General features: G+C 37.3%; 1 protein-coding gene and 1 long non-coding RNA gene across 2 annotated transcripts; both read right to left on the bottom strand.

Moving 5' to 3' along the window:
• Positions 1 to 899: 899 nt before the first annotated feature.
• Positions 900 to 4,049, bottom strand: LOC149039338 (uncharacterized). The gene is made up of 4 exons (XM_089185790.1): positions 4,006 to 4,049; positions 2,284 to 2,293; positions 1,757 to 1,925; positions 900 to 1,288 (listed from the first exon to the last, which is right to left on the bottom strand). Exons 1-4 carry the CDS (start codon positions 4,047 to 4,049, stop codon positions 1,149 to 1,151), a joined length of 363 nt encoding a protein of 120 aa, XP_089041916.1. The 3' UTR covers positions 900 to 1,148.
• A 33-nt stretch (positions 4,050 to 4,082) lies between these two features.
• LOC149039337 (uncharacterized) lies at positions 4,083 to 6,378 on the bottom strand. The gene is made up of 3 exons (XR_016180567.1): positions 6,257 to 6,378; positions 5,819 to 5,893; positions 4,083 to 4,332 (listed from the first exon to the last, which is right to left on the bottom strand). It is a non-coding gene; the product is annotated as an uncharacterized LOC149039337 (long non-coding RNA).
• Positions 6,379 to 15,881: the final 9,503 nt, after the last annotated feature.

Below are 15,881 nucleotides of genomic sequence, written 5' to 3'. Positions count from 1 at the left end.
TTTAATTTTTCAAACAACAAGAGATTGTTATTTTGTGATAAAATCAAAATAGTCTCTTGATTGCAATTTACAGAACAAAGTAAAAGTTTTTTGCTGTACATACAAGAAATTCCATGAAAAGGGTAAGAGAACTCTGAGAGTAATAAACACTGATTCACTAGTACTGCAACTGCCTGAATTAACCATCTGATGATAATAATTTGGTTTAAGGATGAAATTACAAAATCTAAGTCACCATTAACTGACTTTTACCTGATGTTCTCTTTGATTGAGTTACTTTTATCATTTTTCAGGTCTGTATCAAGCTTCTCAAGCTACAAAAACAAAACAAGATGGGCATTTAAAGGAGAAAATATTTTAATTTTCTAAAAATTTATTTCCTAATGACATTGCCCTTGCGAAATGGCTTTTGGAATTCCTAGGAATCAAGGTGTGAATTTTCACGGTAAATTCGGACTGGGAATTCCTAGGAATTCCTAGGAATTCCCAACCATAACAACTCTGGTTCTAAAAACCTAGAAATTCCTAGAAATTCCCAGAAATTCCCAGAAATTCCAAGTTTATAGCCAACAGGACTTGGAATTCCTAGGAATTCCTAGGAATTCCTAGGAATTCCAACTCAGAGAACCAATGACTTTCCCTGAAAAGCTGTAAATCTAAAAAATTCCTAGGAATTTCTGGGAATTTTTGGGAATTTTTAGGAATGTTTAAGAATTACTGGGAATTTTAAGCAAAAATTTGAGGCTAATGATATAAAATAAATACTTTAAATTAAAAAAACCCAGCTAAAATTCAAGTATTCAATGAAATTTATTTAGAAGCTTAATTAAGGCTTACATGTAAAATATTTTTGATTAATTATTAACATCAATGTGTGGTAATATTAGGATGGAATTTGATTTATTTTTCTTTTCTTGAAAACTTCATACGGATTAATCCTCAATTACAGCTATTCATATAAAATAGTTCTAATCAATCATTAAATTTGGTTTGACACAAATTGTGAATAAAATCTGTTGATTCTTTTCCATAAAATACAATATCTTAAGTTATATTTATATAGTTATATTCTTGGGAGTGAAGGGGCTAATTACAGACAAATAAAATTGATTTTTTGATTAAAATCTTGTTGTAACTGTAACAATAAATTAGAATGAAGTTATCCTAAACTGCAAACTTAGCTGCTGTTTGTACTGTTTGTATTTTTTTCCTGGACTCACAATGAGTTGGCCTTGAATGAGGTTGTCAACAAGAACCTTGACCATTTTGTATCTGGATTCCTTGACATCTGAATTTGAAAAAAAATAATATATTAAAATATGTATGTTTAAAGCTCAGACCAGGCTTTTAAGATGGCTATGAGGAAAAGGGCATTCATTGGATTCTCAAATTGAGAAATCTCTGTTATATTGAGTGACTTTTATATTGGAGTTAGTACATCTCTCTCATGGATTTTACTAAAAAAGGGCTGAATACATTATTTTGTTTTTACCAAGGAGGGCTTCTTTATGTACTAAGGTTTGTTATGAATCTTGAATGTTCCCAAACGTGACTGGAGAAATCTTGAAACCTTACTGATAGGTTTATTTCATTGTAAAGCATAAGCTTAAGAAACTGCGGCATGCAAGTGACCGATTCGATTCTCAGAATTATTCTAGTTTCAGTTGCGCCGAGCGTTAGGTAAGCTTAATTCAACCCGCTACATCTAATCTTTTATAAGATTTTGATCACAACGAATATCGCAATTTTTACTCACCACAAACTTTCAAAATCGTAGCTTTACAGATGGCCACTCGACCCTTGTTTGTACCGGTCCATATGTCAACTGTTGTCCCTTCTTTTAACTCCACGGCGCCAACGACTTTCTTCTCTTTTACAACACTCACGCTATTCTCGTTTTCCCATTGAACCACATTAAAAGCTATCTTTAGAAATGTTATATTAAGCAAAACAGTTGAGAAAAGCGATCAACCGATGAAAAGTACATTCAAAGATGAGCGCCAAATGGAGTCTTCTTTGTTTCCGATCACGGGCATGATCACGTGGATCTTTTAGGACTTGTCATTGGCTAGCAAAGTGAATCCGCTGGCTTGCTGATTGCAGTGTTAAGAGAAGCGCCCAACTTGATTCTGACTTCTCCGACCGGTTCTCTGCTTCTAGAAGATGGACAGCTTGGTGATATAAATAAAGATGTGAGCTCACTCTATGTAGAAATAACCGACAAGAATCGATCGTATTACAAATGCACGATTTGTGGCCGAAAGTTATCGAGGAAAAAAAGACTCGAAACTCACTTGAGTTGTGTTAATGGCAAAGGTGAGAAATAACACAAGCCAATCACAGTTTTGAATGCGACTACAAATCGTCTTTTACCCTCATATTATAAAAGAAGGATACCACATTCGGAAGTGTAAGAGATACATAGATGATCCCAGTGTACCAGTACCTAAGTCTACAAAGCTTGACCGTAGCAAGCGTTCAGCAACACGTTGCAACACCGCCATCTCGATTCCTCAGTCAGTCGTTTCCACTGAACTTAAAGCAGTATTGACAACAGAGTAGAGTGCGTCTTACAAAGGAGAAACATTTGTACAAGAGACAGGAGTAGCTATATGCGATTACAGAGGTGCGTTGGAACTCTGGTCCACAAATAGTTATGCGCTGCCCGAAGTATAAAACAATTTTGTTGATAGCTGACAGACAGAGGAACAACAAGTAAACTTAAGAGCTGTTATTATTGAAGTGTGACTAGCACTTTTCATTTTTATATAAAGAAGGACTTGTAATTTGCACCAAAAATAAAAAGATGTAATATTTTTTTGGGAGATCCAGTGATTGGGACATTTAAGAAATTAAGTTATGAAAGGAAACTTGGTTGGTACTTCTCACTACTAACAAGTCTTGTTGACAAATATTTTCAGATCAGAGTTTCAAATAAAGTAAATTGAAGACGTCATATAAAAGGTGTTTTTCCTCAAAGGGTACATTGACTACCTCTGTCTTGTCTGCATGCCAAATGTTTGCAAAGTGTGTGGATGATCCACAAGTATTGGAACTCTCACAAAAATGTTTTGTAAGAATAAAAACAGCAAAACAAATTACAGCAATTAGTCATGAAAATAGAGCATAAAACTGAAAAAAAGCAGCAACAACAATCATGAAAAAAGAAAGATTAATTAGGTGTTGAATTTGTTGGTCTAAGGCATGAAATTTCTACTAAAAGTATTGTCAACAAAAGGTCTCTGACAGCGTTTGAGGCAACTGAGCTTGACTGTTCCAAGGTTTTCTAACAAAGGCAACCAGTAATGTAGGTTAGGGAAGTAAGATAACAATGTAATTATTGTTAATTATTGTGGAAGTTGGCAATTTCCATTTAACATAACTGACAGCTGGTTCATGAGAAAATCCATATTAATGTAAAGATTTACTAAAACTTAGTTTGAGTAATAAATTTCATGATCTTTAAGTTATAAACATGTACATGTATGTATATCTCTTGGTAAGTTTTGTATAGCATACCTTTTATTGAGCCAAAGTTTTAAGCCTCTGAAATTACTCTTTTTCTTAAAACCTTCACATTCAAGGTATTGAGAATTTCTTAGAATTTATGTGGACCTCAGGGTATTAAAATTGCCTCAAATTCAATTCCCAGAAATTCCCAAGAGTTCCACACTTCTTAAATTATAGGAAGTTTGTAAAGCTGAGAACTCCTAGGAATTCCTAGGGATTCCAAGTCCTCACAAACCTGGAGTCTTCCTTTCCCAGAAATTCCCAGTAATTCCAAGCTTTTTAAATCAGAGTTAATTTGCATAGTTGGGAATTTTTGAGAATTCCTAGGAATTCCTAGGAATTCCCAGAAATTCCCAGAAATTCCAAGAAAACTGGGAGTTCAGTTTGTAAGGGTCATTTGCATAATTGGGAATTTTTGAGAATTCCTAGGAATTCCTAGGAATTCCCAGAAAACTGGGAATTCAGTTCGCAAGGGTGGTATGGGGTTGTACCTACATCTGTTGTTTGAAGAGCATCCAAAATAATAATTGGATAGTCATGTAGGTTTAACTTGTGCTTAAGGTGGATCTGAGTTGTTTTTTTCCTTTTTTTCTTCCTTTGAAATGAATATTCAAGATCTTGCTTCACTGACTGAGAAATGTCACCTTTCAATAACAGCTGAAAGAAGCTGGCAGGTGACTGCTCGTCAAAACAGTAATAATAAATTACCTTAAGGGCAGCTTTTTTACTTGCGGTTTCAATCCAGGTGGCATCAACAGCGGAGCATTCCAATTCACTGCCGCTACTGTAATATTGGTTAGGACTGTATAAAGAAGCTGATGCCTGGAAATCACTCACATCGTATACACACTTTTATGAATATAAATTAGTTCATTTACAAAGTAACAGACTGAACCAACTTTATGGATGGGCCAAAACATATAGCCATACTTCAGATTTCTCACAGCAAGATTAAATATTGGCAGTGCTTGCAGTTTTGAATATACAATTTTTTGTAGAACAGTACTTTGAGGCATTGTTTCCCCATGATAAATCATTAATCTCTTTATTAGCTTGAACACAAAATGGAAATACCTGTATATGAGGCCGAAAGTATGTAAGACGGCCAAACGGTCGACGTAAGAACAAAAGATCCGAGGGAAGATTTACAAGTTTATTACACAGCAAATGAGTGCAACGGTACAATAAAAAAACGGGAACGAGTGACACTAAACAATAAATAAGAAAACAAAGTTCTAATGAGCCAAATGATGTAGCAGGATTAAAATGACTTAGGAAAAAGTACTTAACAGTAAAAGATATCCTACAGACAGAAATAATTCAGTAAAGGAAGGAAACAAACAAAGTACTTGTAAACAGGAAATTGTGTGACAGAAACTATCGAAAATAGTGATTGCTAAACCAGACATGAACTCAACAGAGACTACAAGCTAGGCAATATTACAACTTGAGCTAATACAGTAATAAACAGTGAAAGGAGAAAATGAAATTACTAGTGTAATGAAAACACAGGAATCATAGCAACAATGAATTGGAAGCAGGTGAGCAAAATATTACAGCTGCTAGAACGAAAACAATTGTAGTTCACATAGCAGAGAACTTACATGCTGTGCGACAAAGGTCAGCGTAAACAAATAAGATACAGTATAAGATAGAAAGAGTACGTGGCTAAACTAAGCAGATTCTAACCCGAAAATCACTACAAAAATACAAATGGAAACAACTATATGCTAAGCTTAGGGCTCAAACAACCATAAACAAACATAAAATACTGAAACATACCAAAAGCTAGTATAGCTTAAAATCCGCTTTAAAGACACTCTCAGGAAGGCAACAAATCAACTGAACTCACCGAGCAAACAGTTGTAACTTATAGTCAAATACAGGAAAAGGTAAAAATAACTTAAAACCAAATTTGGGCTAGGAGCGATTAATTAAACAGGAATTACATAGGGGAAATCGGCAATTAAAGGAATAATACAATTAACACATTACTAACAAAATTAACACATTACTAACAAATTAACACATTACTAACAAATCGCTAAAATTCCATAAAATAGAATAAACAGAACAAACATGTTTTAAGTAGGAAATAAGCCTAAGTGACTCTGTCACAAGTAGCAACACCAAAAAATGATTTTATAATGTTATTTTTCTTGCTCTCTCTTTTTCTTTTTTCATCAGGGTACAATTTGATGGAAATGTAAAATACTTCATTTGATCGACGTCTCCAAGCAGAAAAAAAGACAAAACTTCTTTAGGGTTACAATATATTATTACTAACCTACATGTACAAATGTCTTACCATGCTTCAGTCATCCAATTGTCACAATCTCCTGATAAAGCTGGACATTGAATGTTTGTTTCACATAACTGAGGGCTATTCAACAGATATCCATATTAATAAAGGTTAAACACAAGGCTTTGAGCAGCTAAATGTTTCCCAGTCTATATATACCATACAACCTTGAAAAGTTGTAGCAATTCTTACACAGCAAGTTGCTCCTTTGAATTCTTCCAAAAGAGACTAAACACAATACAATAACTGCATCTAAACTTGCAATAAAGGAATTTGTTCCACTTAAAAAAAAAATGAATGTGTGGGGAAGGGGTTGTAGTAAAAGCTATTTCTCCTGATTGTCCCTCTGTTCTCATTCCTAACTGTATTTGTTTCTATTTTTTTACAATAATCAATTGATATGTACTTTAGCACACATACTGTAACAATCAAGTTTCACTTTACCTTAAAGCATCAACTTCAAGGGATGGACAATGTTTTGTAACAAACATCAATCTGTTTAATTTTGAAAGGCTGGTATAGTTTGATGCATACACATCAAGGTCCTGAAACAGATATTTTCAGCTCAAATGAGAAAAGAGTCATGTTGGCGTAACACCTTGGTGCAACCTGTGAGAGGTATGAATCAGAGATCTGGTTTGTATAGAAGGAGTGATAAAATTTGTGAGGTTTACACATACATTATCTACTGTGGGAGGTACATAAATTCTAGGGAAAAAATTGGTGGGTAATGCCAAAGACCAAGGGAACAGTTTATTGCCAGATGGGCAGATCTAGACCAGTAAATCTTTATTGTCTAGATTTATCTTTTTCTGCTGGTTTGCTTCTTCTAATTTTCTTTGAATGGTGCAGAAAAAATTCCTGTCTGTATTGTAAAAATCTAGACTATTTACGAGTGTCCAATTGGCTAATCACATTCGAGGATTTTCAGATGTAATTGATATTGTAAGGAGAAATTCTTCTTTGTTTCATTATGGGGGTTAAAATTGAGAATAGACCTTTTTACAGTTCCCAGCACCATATTGGACATGCAACTGCATACACGTGAGAACGAGGCTGGGGTTGACTCGTGTTAAATATTGGTGAGCACTTTTGGTGAAATTCATACGCGGACAGTAAAATCATCCAATTTTTAAGGAAAATGGATGGTCCTAACCGAAATCTCAATAGAGCTAATTTTTTAAAATTTTTTAAAAAGAAAGGAAAGCAGTGTGCCGCTTTGGTTGTTCAAATACATTTTATGGCCCCAATGGTTCACCTATGAGCTTTTGCTTCTTCAAGTTTATGCACGGAGGCATGCATTTTTTCTAAGTATTTATCGTTCTATACTTATCTTATTCTCTGTGAATTATGGATGAGGGTAACTATTGTTGCAAAATTAGTACAAATTTTCTATTAGGTACCTGAATTGTTTTAAGTTCAATATAGTTCTTTTATTCCAGCAGTAAGTCAATAAGTTCAGTATTGCTCACCTGTTTACTACATGGCTTGCCTAAAACACTCCTAGCAGAGAAACTCATGGAAAGTAATTGCTTTTAATAAAATAACCAAGACACTGTATCTTCAGAGTTTTCACTTGTTATGGCAGACCCAGAAAACTGACATAAATTTGGTAGCAATTGTGACAAAAGCAGTTTTCAGTGGTTGTTGTTTTTGTTTTTATGATAGCATAGTAATCCAATTTGGATACCACATGGAACTCTCAAAAAATATTTTGTGTGCTTTATGTATCAATCAATTTGATGCTTCAAATTGAAAAAAATAAAGAGTGAGTTTCACCGACTAAAAGAGTTCTCGACACAAAGATGAACCAACTAAAAGAGTTCTCGACACAAAGATGAACCAACTAAAAGAGTTCTCGACACAAAGATGAACTATGACACTAAATTTTATTATTCACAAAATTGTCTTCATGATAAAAAGTTTGATAGAAGTCTCGCAAAAAATAATTTCTCATACAATTCGACCCAGGTAAAATGTGAGGCGGGATATAGGCGGGATCCCGGCAATCCCACCCAAGATCCCAGGTGGGAATGGCGGGATCCCGCCTTAGGTGGTGGGATCCCACCTTTCCCACCTGGGATGAAAATTTGATCCCACCTGGGATCCCGCATTTAATGCGGGATTCCTGCATCCCACCCGGGATCCTAGGTGGGACTTATGCATTCTACCCGGGATCCTGGTCGGGATTTACATATCCCACCTGGGATTCTTTATCCCAGCTACGAAAATATTGTTTTGCTGTTTTTATTCTTACAAAACGTTTTTGTGAGAGTTCCAATACTTATGGATCATCCACACACTCCGCAAATATTTGGCATCCAGACAAGACAGAGGTGGTCACTGTTCCCTTTGAGAAAATACACCTTTTAAATGACTTCTTCAATTTGCTTTATTTGAAACTCTGATCTGAAAATATTTTTAAAACAAGACTTGTTAGTAGTGAGAAGTACAAACCGAGTTTCTTTTCATAACTTAATTTCTTAAATGTCCCAATCACTGGACCTCCTAAAAAATATTACTTCTTTATATTTTTGGTGCAAAATACAATTCCTTCTTTACATACAAATGAAAAGTACAAGTCACAGTTCAATAATAACAGCTCTAAAGTTTACTTGTTGTTCTTCTCTGTGTCAGAGATCAACAAAATTTTTCTATACCTTGTAGGTCTGGTATAAAATTGTACTTGTAGTATAAAATGACAACCTTGTATCTTCGTGCTCTCCACCCCTTTCCAAGCTCGGTAACGCTTCGGACTGTGCATAACCATTTGCAGACGAGAATTCCAATGCACCTCTGTAATCGCATGTAGTTGCTTCTGTCTCTCGTGCAAATGTTTTCTCCGTTATGAGACGCACTTGACTCTGTTGGCACCACTGCTAGTTCACTGGAAAGACCGACTGAGGAATCGAGATGGCTAACTGTGTTGAAACGTGTTGCTGAACGCTTGTTGTGGTCAAGCCTTGTTGATTTGGGTACTGGTACACTGTGATCATCTAGGTATCTCTTATACTTCCTAATGTTATTGGCTTGTGTTGTTTCTCACCTTCGCCGTGAACATAACTCAAGTGGGTTTCGAGTCTTTCTTTCCTCGAAAACTTTCGGCCACAAATCGTGCATTCTTGTTCGATTCTTGTCGATTATTTCTACATAGAGTGAATTCACATCATTATTTATGTCATCATCAAAACATGAATCCAAGGTATCCACCATCTAAGAGAGGAGAACCGGTCAGAAGAGACAGAATAATGTTGCGCGCTTCTCTTGAGACTGCAATGGGTCAAGCCAGCGGATTCTCTTTGCTAAAAGGTCCACGTGATCATGCCAGTAATCGGAAACAAAGAAAACTCTATTTGGCGCTCATCTTTGAATGTACTTTTCATCGGTTAACCGCTCTTGCTTCAAGTTGTTTCTTTTCCCAACTGTTTTGCCTAATATAACACTTCTAAAGATTGGTTTTATTGTGGTTTAATGGGAAAACGAGAACAGCGTGAGTGTTTTAAATGAAAAGAAAGTCGTTGGTGCCGTGAACTTAAAAGAAGGGACAATTAACAGTTGACATATCGACTGGTTCAAACAACGATCGAGTGGCCATTTAAAGCTAGGATTTTTAGAAGTTTGTGGTGAGTACAAATTGCCATATTCGTTACGTGATCAAAATCTTATCAAAGAATAGAAATAACGGCTTGAATTAATCTTACCTAACACTCAGCGCAACTGAAACTCAAATAATTCTGAGAATCGAATTGGTCGCTTGCATACTGCAGTTTCCTAAGCTTACACTTTACAATGAAATAAATCTATGAGTAAGGTTTCAAGATTACTTTAGTCACATTTGGGAACATTCTGACCTTGCTTTGCTTTGAAAAATTCGACTGAAGAGAGAGCAGACTTTCAATCAGTACCTTTGTCAAAATTTTGATAACATGAATTATTGAGGTTTTGTCTTTCTTTTATTCTTTGATACACAACAGCCAATTTTTTTAAACGTTGAGCCTTATTACACTGTAGATGGTCTGCTTAAATGATGAAGAAAAAGTAATATGCTGAGTTTTGCTGTTATTCTTTAAGAATGTTCGGTTAAGAAATTTGTTAATGAAACAAGTCAAACACATGCTGGTTCATTGCAAATAAATTATGAGATCTTTATCACATATAGTCTGTGTATTCATGTACTGTTTGAATCATTTATGATCAATAGCTTGGTAAGACAATGGGATCCCATTGGAGGTGTCAGTATGTTCTATAGCTAGTTGGAAAGTTTTGGACCCTCAGTGGATTGATGGGGTCTATAGCTCACCTAGAAAATTTTATCCTCTTAATTTTAAGATATCCTATCTAGTACATTTCATAAATCTGTGGTCTCCAGTGATAAACAGGATCCCTCAAAGGATTTTTCTGAAAGTGGGAAGCCATCTGTAATTTTATGCAGGGTCTAAACTGGGATTGGCAGGATCCCAGATGCAATCCTGCCTGGGATATGATTTCCCAGGTGGGAAAGTATCTGAAATTTGAGGCAGGATCCTAAGACGGATTGGTGGGATTCTAGGTTTAATCCTGCCCGGGATGTGCTTTCCCAGGTGGGATGCTATTAGGAATTTAAGGCGGGATCCCAACTTCAATTGGCAGGATCCCATGTGGGATCCCATGCGGGATGTTCCATAATCCCAGGTGGGATCCCATGTGGGATGTTCCATAATCCCAGGTGGGATCCCATGCGGGATGTTCCATAATCCCAGGTGGGATCCCATGCGGGATGTTCCATAATCCCGGGTGGGATCCCACATGGGATGTTCCATAATCCCGGGTGGGATCCCACCTGGGATGTTCCACAATCCCGGTCGGGATCCCACCTGGGATGTTCCATAATCCCGGTCGGGATCCCACCTGGGATGTTCCAAAATCCCGGTCGGGATCCCACCTGGGATGTTCCATAATCCCGGTCGGGATCCCACCTGGGATGTTCCAAAATCCCGGTCGGGATCCCACCTGGGATGTTCCATAATCCCGGTCGGGATCCCACCTGGGATGTTCCAAAATCCCGGTCGGGATCCCACCTGGGATGTTCCATAATCCCGGTCGGGATCCCACCTGGGATGTTCCAAAATCCCGGTCGGGATCCCACCTGGGATGTTCCATAATCCCGGTCGGGATCCCACCTGGGATGTTCCAAAATCCCGGTCGGGATCCCACCTGGGATGTTCCATAATCCCGGTCGGGATCCCACCTGGGATGTTCCAAAATCCCGGTCGGGATCCCACCTGAAGAAGGCGGGATCCCACCTGGGATACACCTGGGATCCCAGGTGGGAATGGCGGGATCCCGCCTCATATTTTTACCTGGGGATGGTCTGAAAGATTCTCTTTCAAACAAATCTTATGTAACAGTATAAAATAAATATCTCGATTTGGATATATTTCTCAATCTTTTAAGTATCTTCTTCACATCTCAAAATTATATTCTCATAACATTGATTAACACAATGCAATAAGAACTAGTATAGCAACCTTTGTGTCAGAAGGCCTCTGAGTGCTAAGAATGGGAATATCAATTCACTGAATGTTTATCTCTGAAAGAAACTTAAATGTATGTAAAGGACTAGCATTGTTGAGATCAGTAGCTGAGAGGAAGCATTTCTGTTCTCTTCCTTTAACCCTCAAATACCCAAGATCTGATCGTTAATTCTCCCTTCTTGTTGGTACACATTTACTTGTAAATAAGTTATGAGAATTTGATGTAAGATTAAGATAACTTCTGCCTGATAAGTTTCAGTATTATCATTATCTGTTTGCTGGATAGTGTTTGGATATTATAGGGAGAAGTTACATGAATCAGTCACTTTTGGGAGTTTTTAAATTGTCTAATATTTTGGTCTGATTCTTTCAATGCTGCCTTGCCACCGAATAAATTAGCATGAGTCGCAAACTGAAATGGTTTTCAATGTATCATGAGCATAAGTTGTCCTGGGCCAGATGGGTTTCAAAATATTATGACATCTGTAAAGTTACAGTTTCCCTCATGGGTTGATAGAAAGAAGGGTTATAATCAAGTGGTTCTACAGGCTCTATTGTATAGTTTCCCATGAGATACAATGTACAAATGGCAAACAAAAATACATCTTGGTAAACAAAATGGGAACAACTTCAATGGAAGAATATGGTTCAACAACAAGTACTACATCAACAACAGCAGTAATAACAATTCTCCCTGAGATCTTTTGCTCCGAGTTTCTGGATGTCATCTAATGACGAAATTTCCATATTGTTGTATTAAAGAACCGTTTTGAAGGGAGAAATCGCATTGAAAAGTGCATGGAAAGAACGTGAAATGTCAGCAGATCAGCTGTTTGAAAGAACCGCCGGGTCAACCCCAGCCTAGTTATCAAGTGTGCGCGGTTACTAATTTAATATGGCGCCGGGAACTGTAAAAAGGTCCATTAACTTTCTCTTTGCTCCATGACCAGGTTCAAAAATCTATCATCTCTCTTACTACATATAAGTAAACGACTCTCTACAATGAATGCATACAATATTGCTGATCCTACTGTACTTGATAATGCAGATGAATGCCTGTCACATTTGAACAGAGTGCTTTGATTGACCTGACTCGCTAACGAGCCCAAGTGCAATCCTTGTGCCAAATGTACAATATTTTTCTCGAATCGTAACACTGTGCACAACTGTCCTTATGGTAAAAAAAAAACAGCTCTCTACTCATGCATGGACACGCTATCGTCGGACAATTAATACGTCGGACAATTAATACGTCGGACAATTAATACGTCGGATAATTAATACGTCGGACAATTAATACGTCGGACAATTAATACGTCGGACAATCAATACGTCGGACAATTAATATGTCGGACAATTAATACGTCAGTTAATTATTATTATAATAAATTTCGGATATAACGCGCGCTATCATTGGTTGATAGAGCGTGCTCTATGAGAGTATGGAGCATAGAGCTGAGCTAAAGCTGTCACGCCATCTGCCAATTGTACTGTGTTCGAGCTTTTCCGGGACTTCTTTTTAGCTTTTTTCCGATAATTGAAAGTGAAATTTCGGAACTGAAGCGAGCCGGCAAGTAGCAACAGAAGAATCAAACAAAGATTTGTAAACATACCAGGCGCCGTAATTTACGTTATTAAAACGTGAGCAGATACGAAAATCCTCAAAGGAAAAACAAAATAAACATTTCGAGTTTTAAAGATTTTCACGCTCAGTTAGATTGAAAGCTTACGTACGGTAATAAAAATCAAACACAGCTAACACTCGTATAGTATATAAAGTTCAGTGTTCAAAAACAAAACAGAACAAAACAGAAATGATGAAAAATATAACCAAACTGGCATAATTGTTAAAATTCATTCTAATCATGACGGTGTCTGAGCGAATATGATCATGGTGAATTTCATCGCGGCTTGCTCATCATGGCGATCTCCTGTCATCACAGTAAAGCAAGCCTCAGAAACTACATCGGCCGCCCTTCGAGTGAAAAAATAAGAGCTTGCTCTGATATCCTTTCCGATACGTTGAGTGATAATTCATATCAGTCACTACAGCCGAGTTTTGCGGCGATATCATCCCGAGCGATCTTCATGTTCCGGTGAATTCGGCTGTCGTTCATTCAAAAAACATTCGCCTTGAACAGTTTGTTTTCTACCTTCTCATGTGAAAAAACTCGCGTGTTTTTATGAGCCATAATTCGGCTGAAGTTCAGTGAACATTTCACTTCAAGATTCTGTCTTAGAGACTTAAAAACTTCAGGCAAAAGTGTTAAATTCGACTTGCCGAACTATTTTAGTTTGTAAACTATCCTGGAATGTGAACTTTGATGGTTTGACACTTTTGACAGCTTTAGTCTTGAACAGCCAATCAGATTATTTTAACCATTCTAACAAGGATTCTGATTGGCTTATTGTAGCGTGCTTTATGAGAGTATAGAGCATGCTAACGACATTGTTGTTCGCTTTGGAAATAAAGTTTGTTTTGAAAATTAAAAGTAATGAGCTCATGGCTCGTGTACGTCGACCTGACTGACGTTATCAGAGTAACAGTTAGCACAGGGGAACAGAGGAACAGCAGGCTCAGAGAAGAAGTGGGAAGAAACACTCGACTACGTCTCGTGTTTCTCCCTACACTTCTTTCGTGCTCTAGCCGCTTCCTGCGTGCTTTATAACAGAACAGAGCACAGTCAAGGCTTCTCTATTTGTTAATCCAGAAACCGTTAAAAAGCTGAGTTCTACAGCTGATTGCAGTTTCATTTCATCTCTCGCAGTCGATGGGTTTACGATGCATGTCATCGAATAGAGTGCTATTTTGAACATGAAATAAACGATCAAATTGTGATCTTGTCGCTTTTCAAATACGAATCACCGATCAAGATAGCAAAAAAACTTTTATCCACCTCATGGGGCCGACCAATTCTCGCTGGTAAAGGTATTGTCGCGAGCTAAGAGCTGTAATAAACAGCCACTGTCCCAGTGCGTAAAGTGCCAAAGCTACCAAAAAGTTGATGTATCCGTTATGTAGCACATCACCAAAATATAACCAAGCGGTAAACAAACAAAAGCTTTTCTGTCATGTAAAGATACATCTTGTGTCTTCTAATGTACTGACAGGTCAAATCTTATCAATTGAAAATTTTTTCATGTCAAAAGCTTTGGCAAAAATCAAACGTCTCCGGAGCAAACCCATCTTTATTTGTGATATTTGTTGTCCACGAGTGGGTAACGACAGAAGACGGTGTCTGTTGGACGAGTCTCTGTTCTTATTCTTTTTTTTTCCTTTTTTTTTTTTATTATGATTGAGGGCGAAATTGGCGAGAGAGGTTCCCCAAAACAGATGGCTATCAGTGATTGGCCCATACAAGGATTGACAATTGATCTTTTGAGGAGAGAATTGTATGACAGCCGCGAAGGGGACTGGGACTTTTTTACTGAAAAAAACAAAAAGATTTGTAATCTCGAGCCCAGGGTCATTTCGGCACCGCTGAAAATGAGCCGAAATGACCCTGGGCTCGAGATTGAAAAAAAAAAACAATTCCAAGAAGATAACAAATCAAATACATATAAATGCTTTATTGACCAAGTGAAAGATCAATTTGGCAGGATATTGACCCAATGGCGAATCTGCGATCCACAAAAAAAACTTACACAGCCAATGTCCCAGTGCATAAAGTGCCGAAGCACCAACAATACGATGGATACGTCATGTAGCGCATCACCAAAATATAACCCAGCCGTAAACAAACACAATCTTTTCTGTCATGTAGAGATACATCTTGCGTCTTCTAATGTACTGACAGGTCAAATCTTATCCATGGAAAATTTGTTCATGTCAAAAGCTTTGATGAAAATCAAGCGTCTGCAGCGCAAACCCATCTTTATTTGTGATATTTTTTTGTCCACGTGTGCGTAACGACAGAAAACGGTGTCTGTTGGACGAGTCTCTGTTCTTGTTCTTTTTTTTTAATATTATTATTGATATTGGGGGCGAAATTGGCGAGAAAGGGTCCCTAAAATAGATGGCTCTCAGTGATTGGCCTATACAAGGATTGACTATTGATCTGTTTAGAAGAGAATTGTATAGCAGCCGCAAAGGAGACTGGGACTATTTTGTGGCAAAAAGATTTGCAATCTCGAGCCCAGGGTTATTTCTGCACCGCTGAAAAGGAGTCGAAATGACCCTGGGCTCGAAATTGAAAAAACCAAGAGGATAACAAATTAAATATATATAAATGCGTTAATGACCAAGTGAAAGATCAATTTGGCAGGATATCGACCCAGTGGCGAATTCGCGCTCCACAAAAAAATCACACGTAAACTTTTTTCTTTTTCAGGCACAAACCTTTCAATGAATATAATTTACAGTGGTTCTCTCTGTTTCTTTGTGTTAGCTAATTAATAATGGTAATTGAACTGAGTGGATTGCAATTTGGGCTGAAATCATATACGTGATTTCAAAATTGAACGAGCGCGCAGCGCAAGTTCGATTTGAAATCACAAGTATGATTTCAGACCAAAATTGCACAACACGAGGTTCAATTACCACTTTATTACATCCA

Source organism: Pocillopora damicornis, chromosome 10 (assembly GCF_964200805.1).
Source record: "Pocillopora damicornis chromosome 10, jaPocDami1.2, whole genome shotgun sequence".
In the NCBI taxonomy this organism is placed as follows: Eukaryota; Metazoa; Cnidaria; class Anthozoa; order Scleractinia; family Pocilloporidae; genus Pocillopora; species Pocillopora damicornis.
The sequence above is the reverse complement of the archived record's forward strand: the minus strand, read 5'-3'. Positions and strand labels throughout refer to the sequence as shown.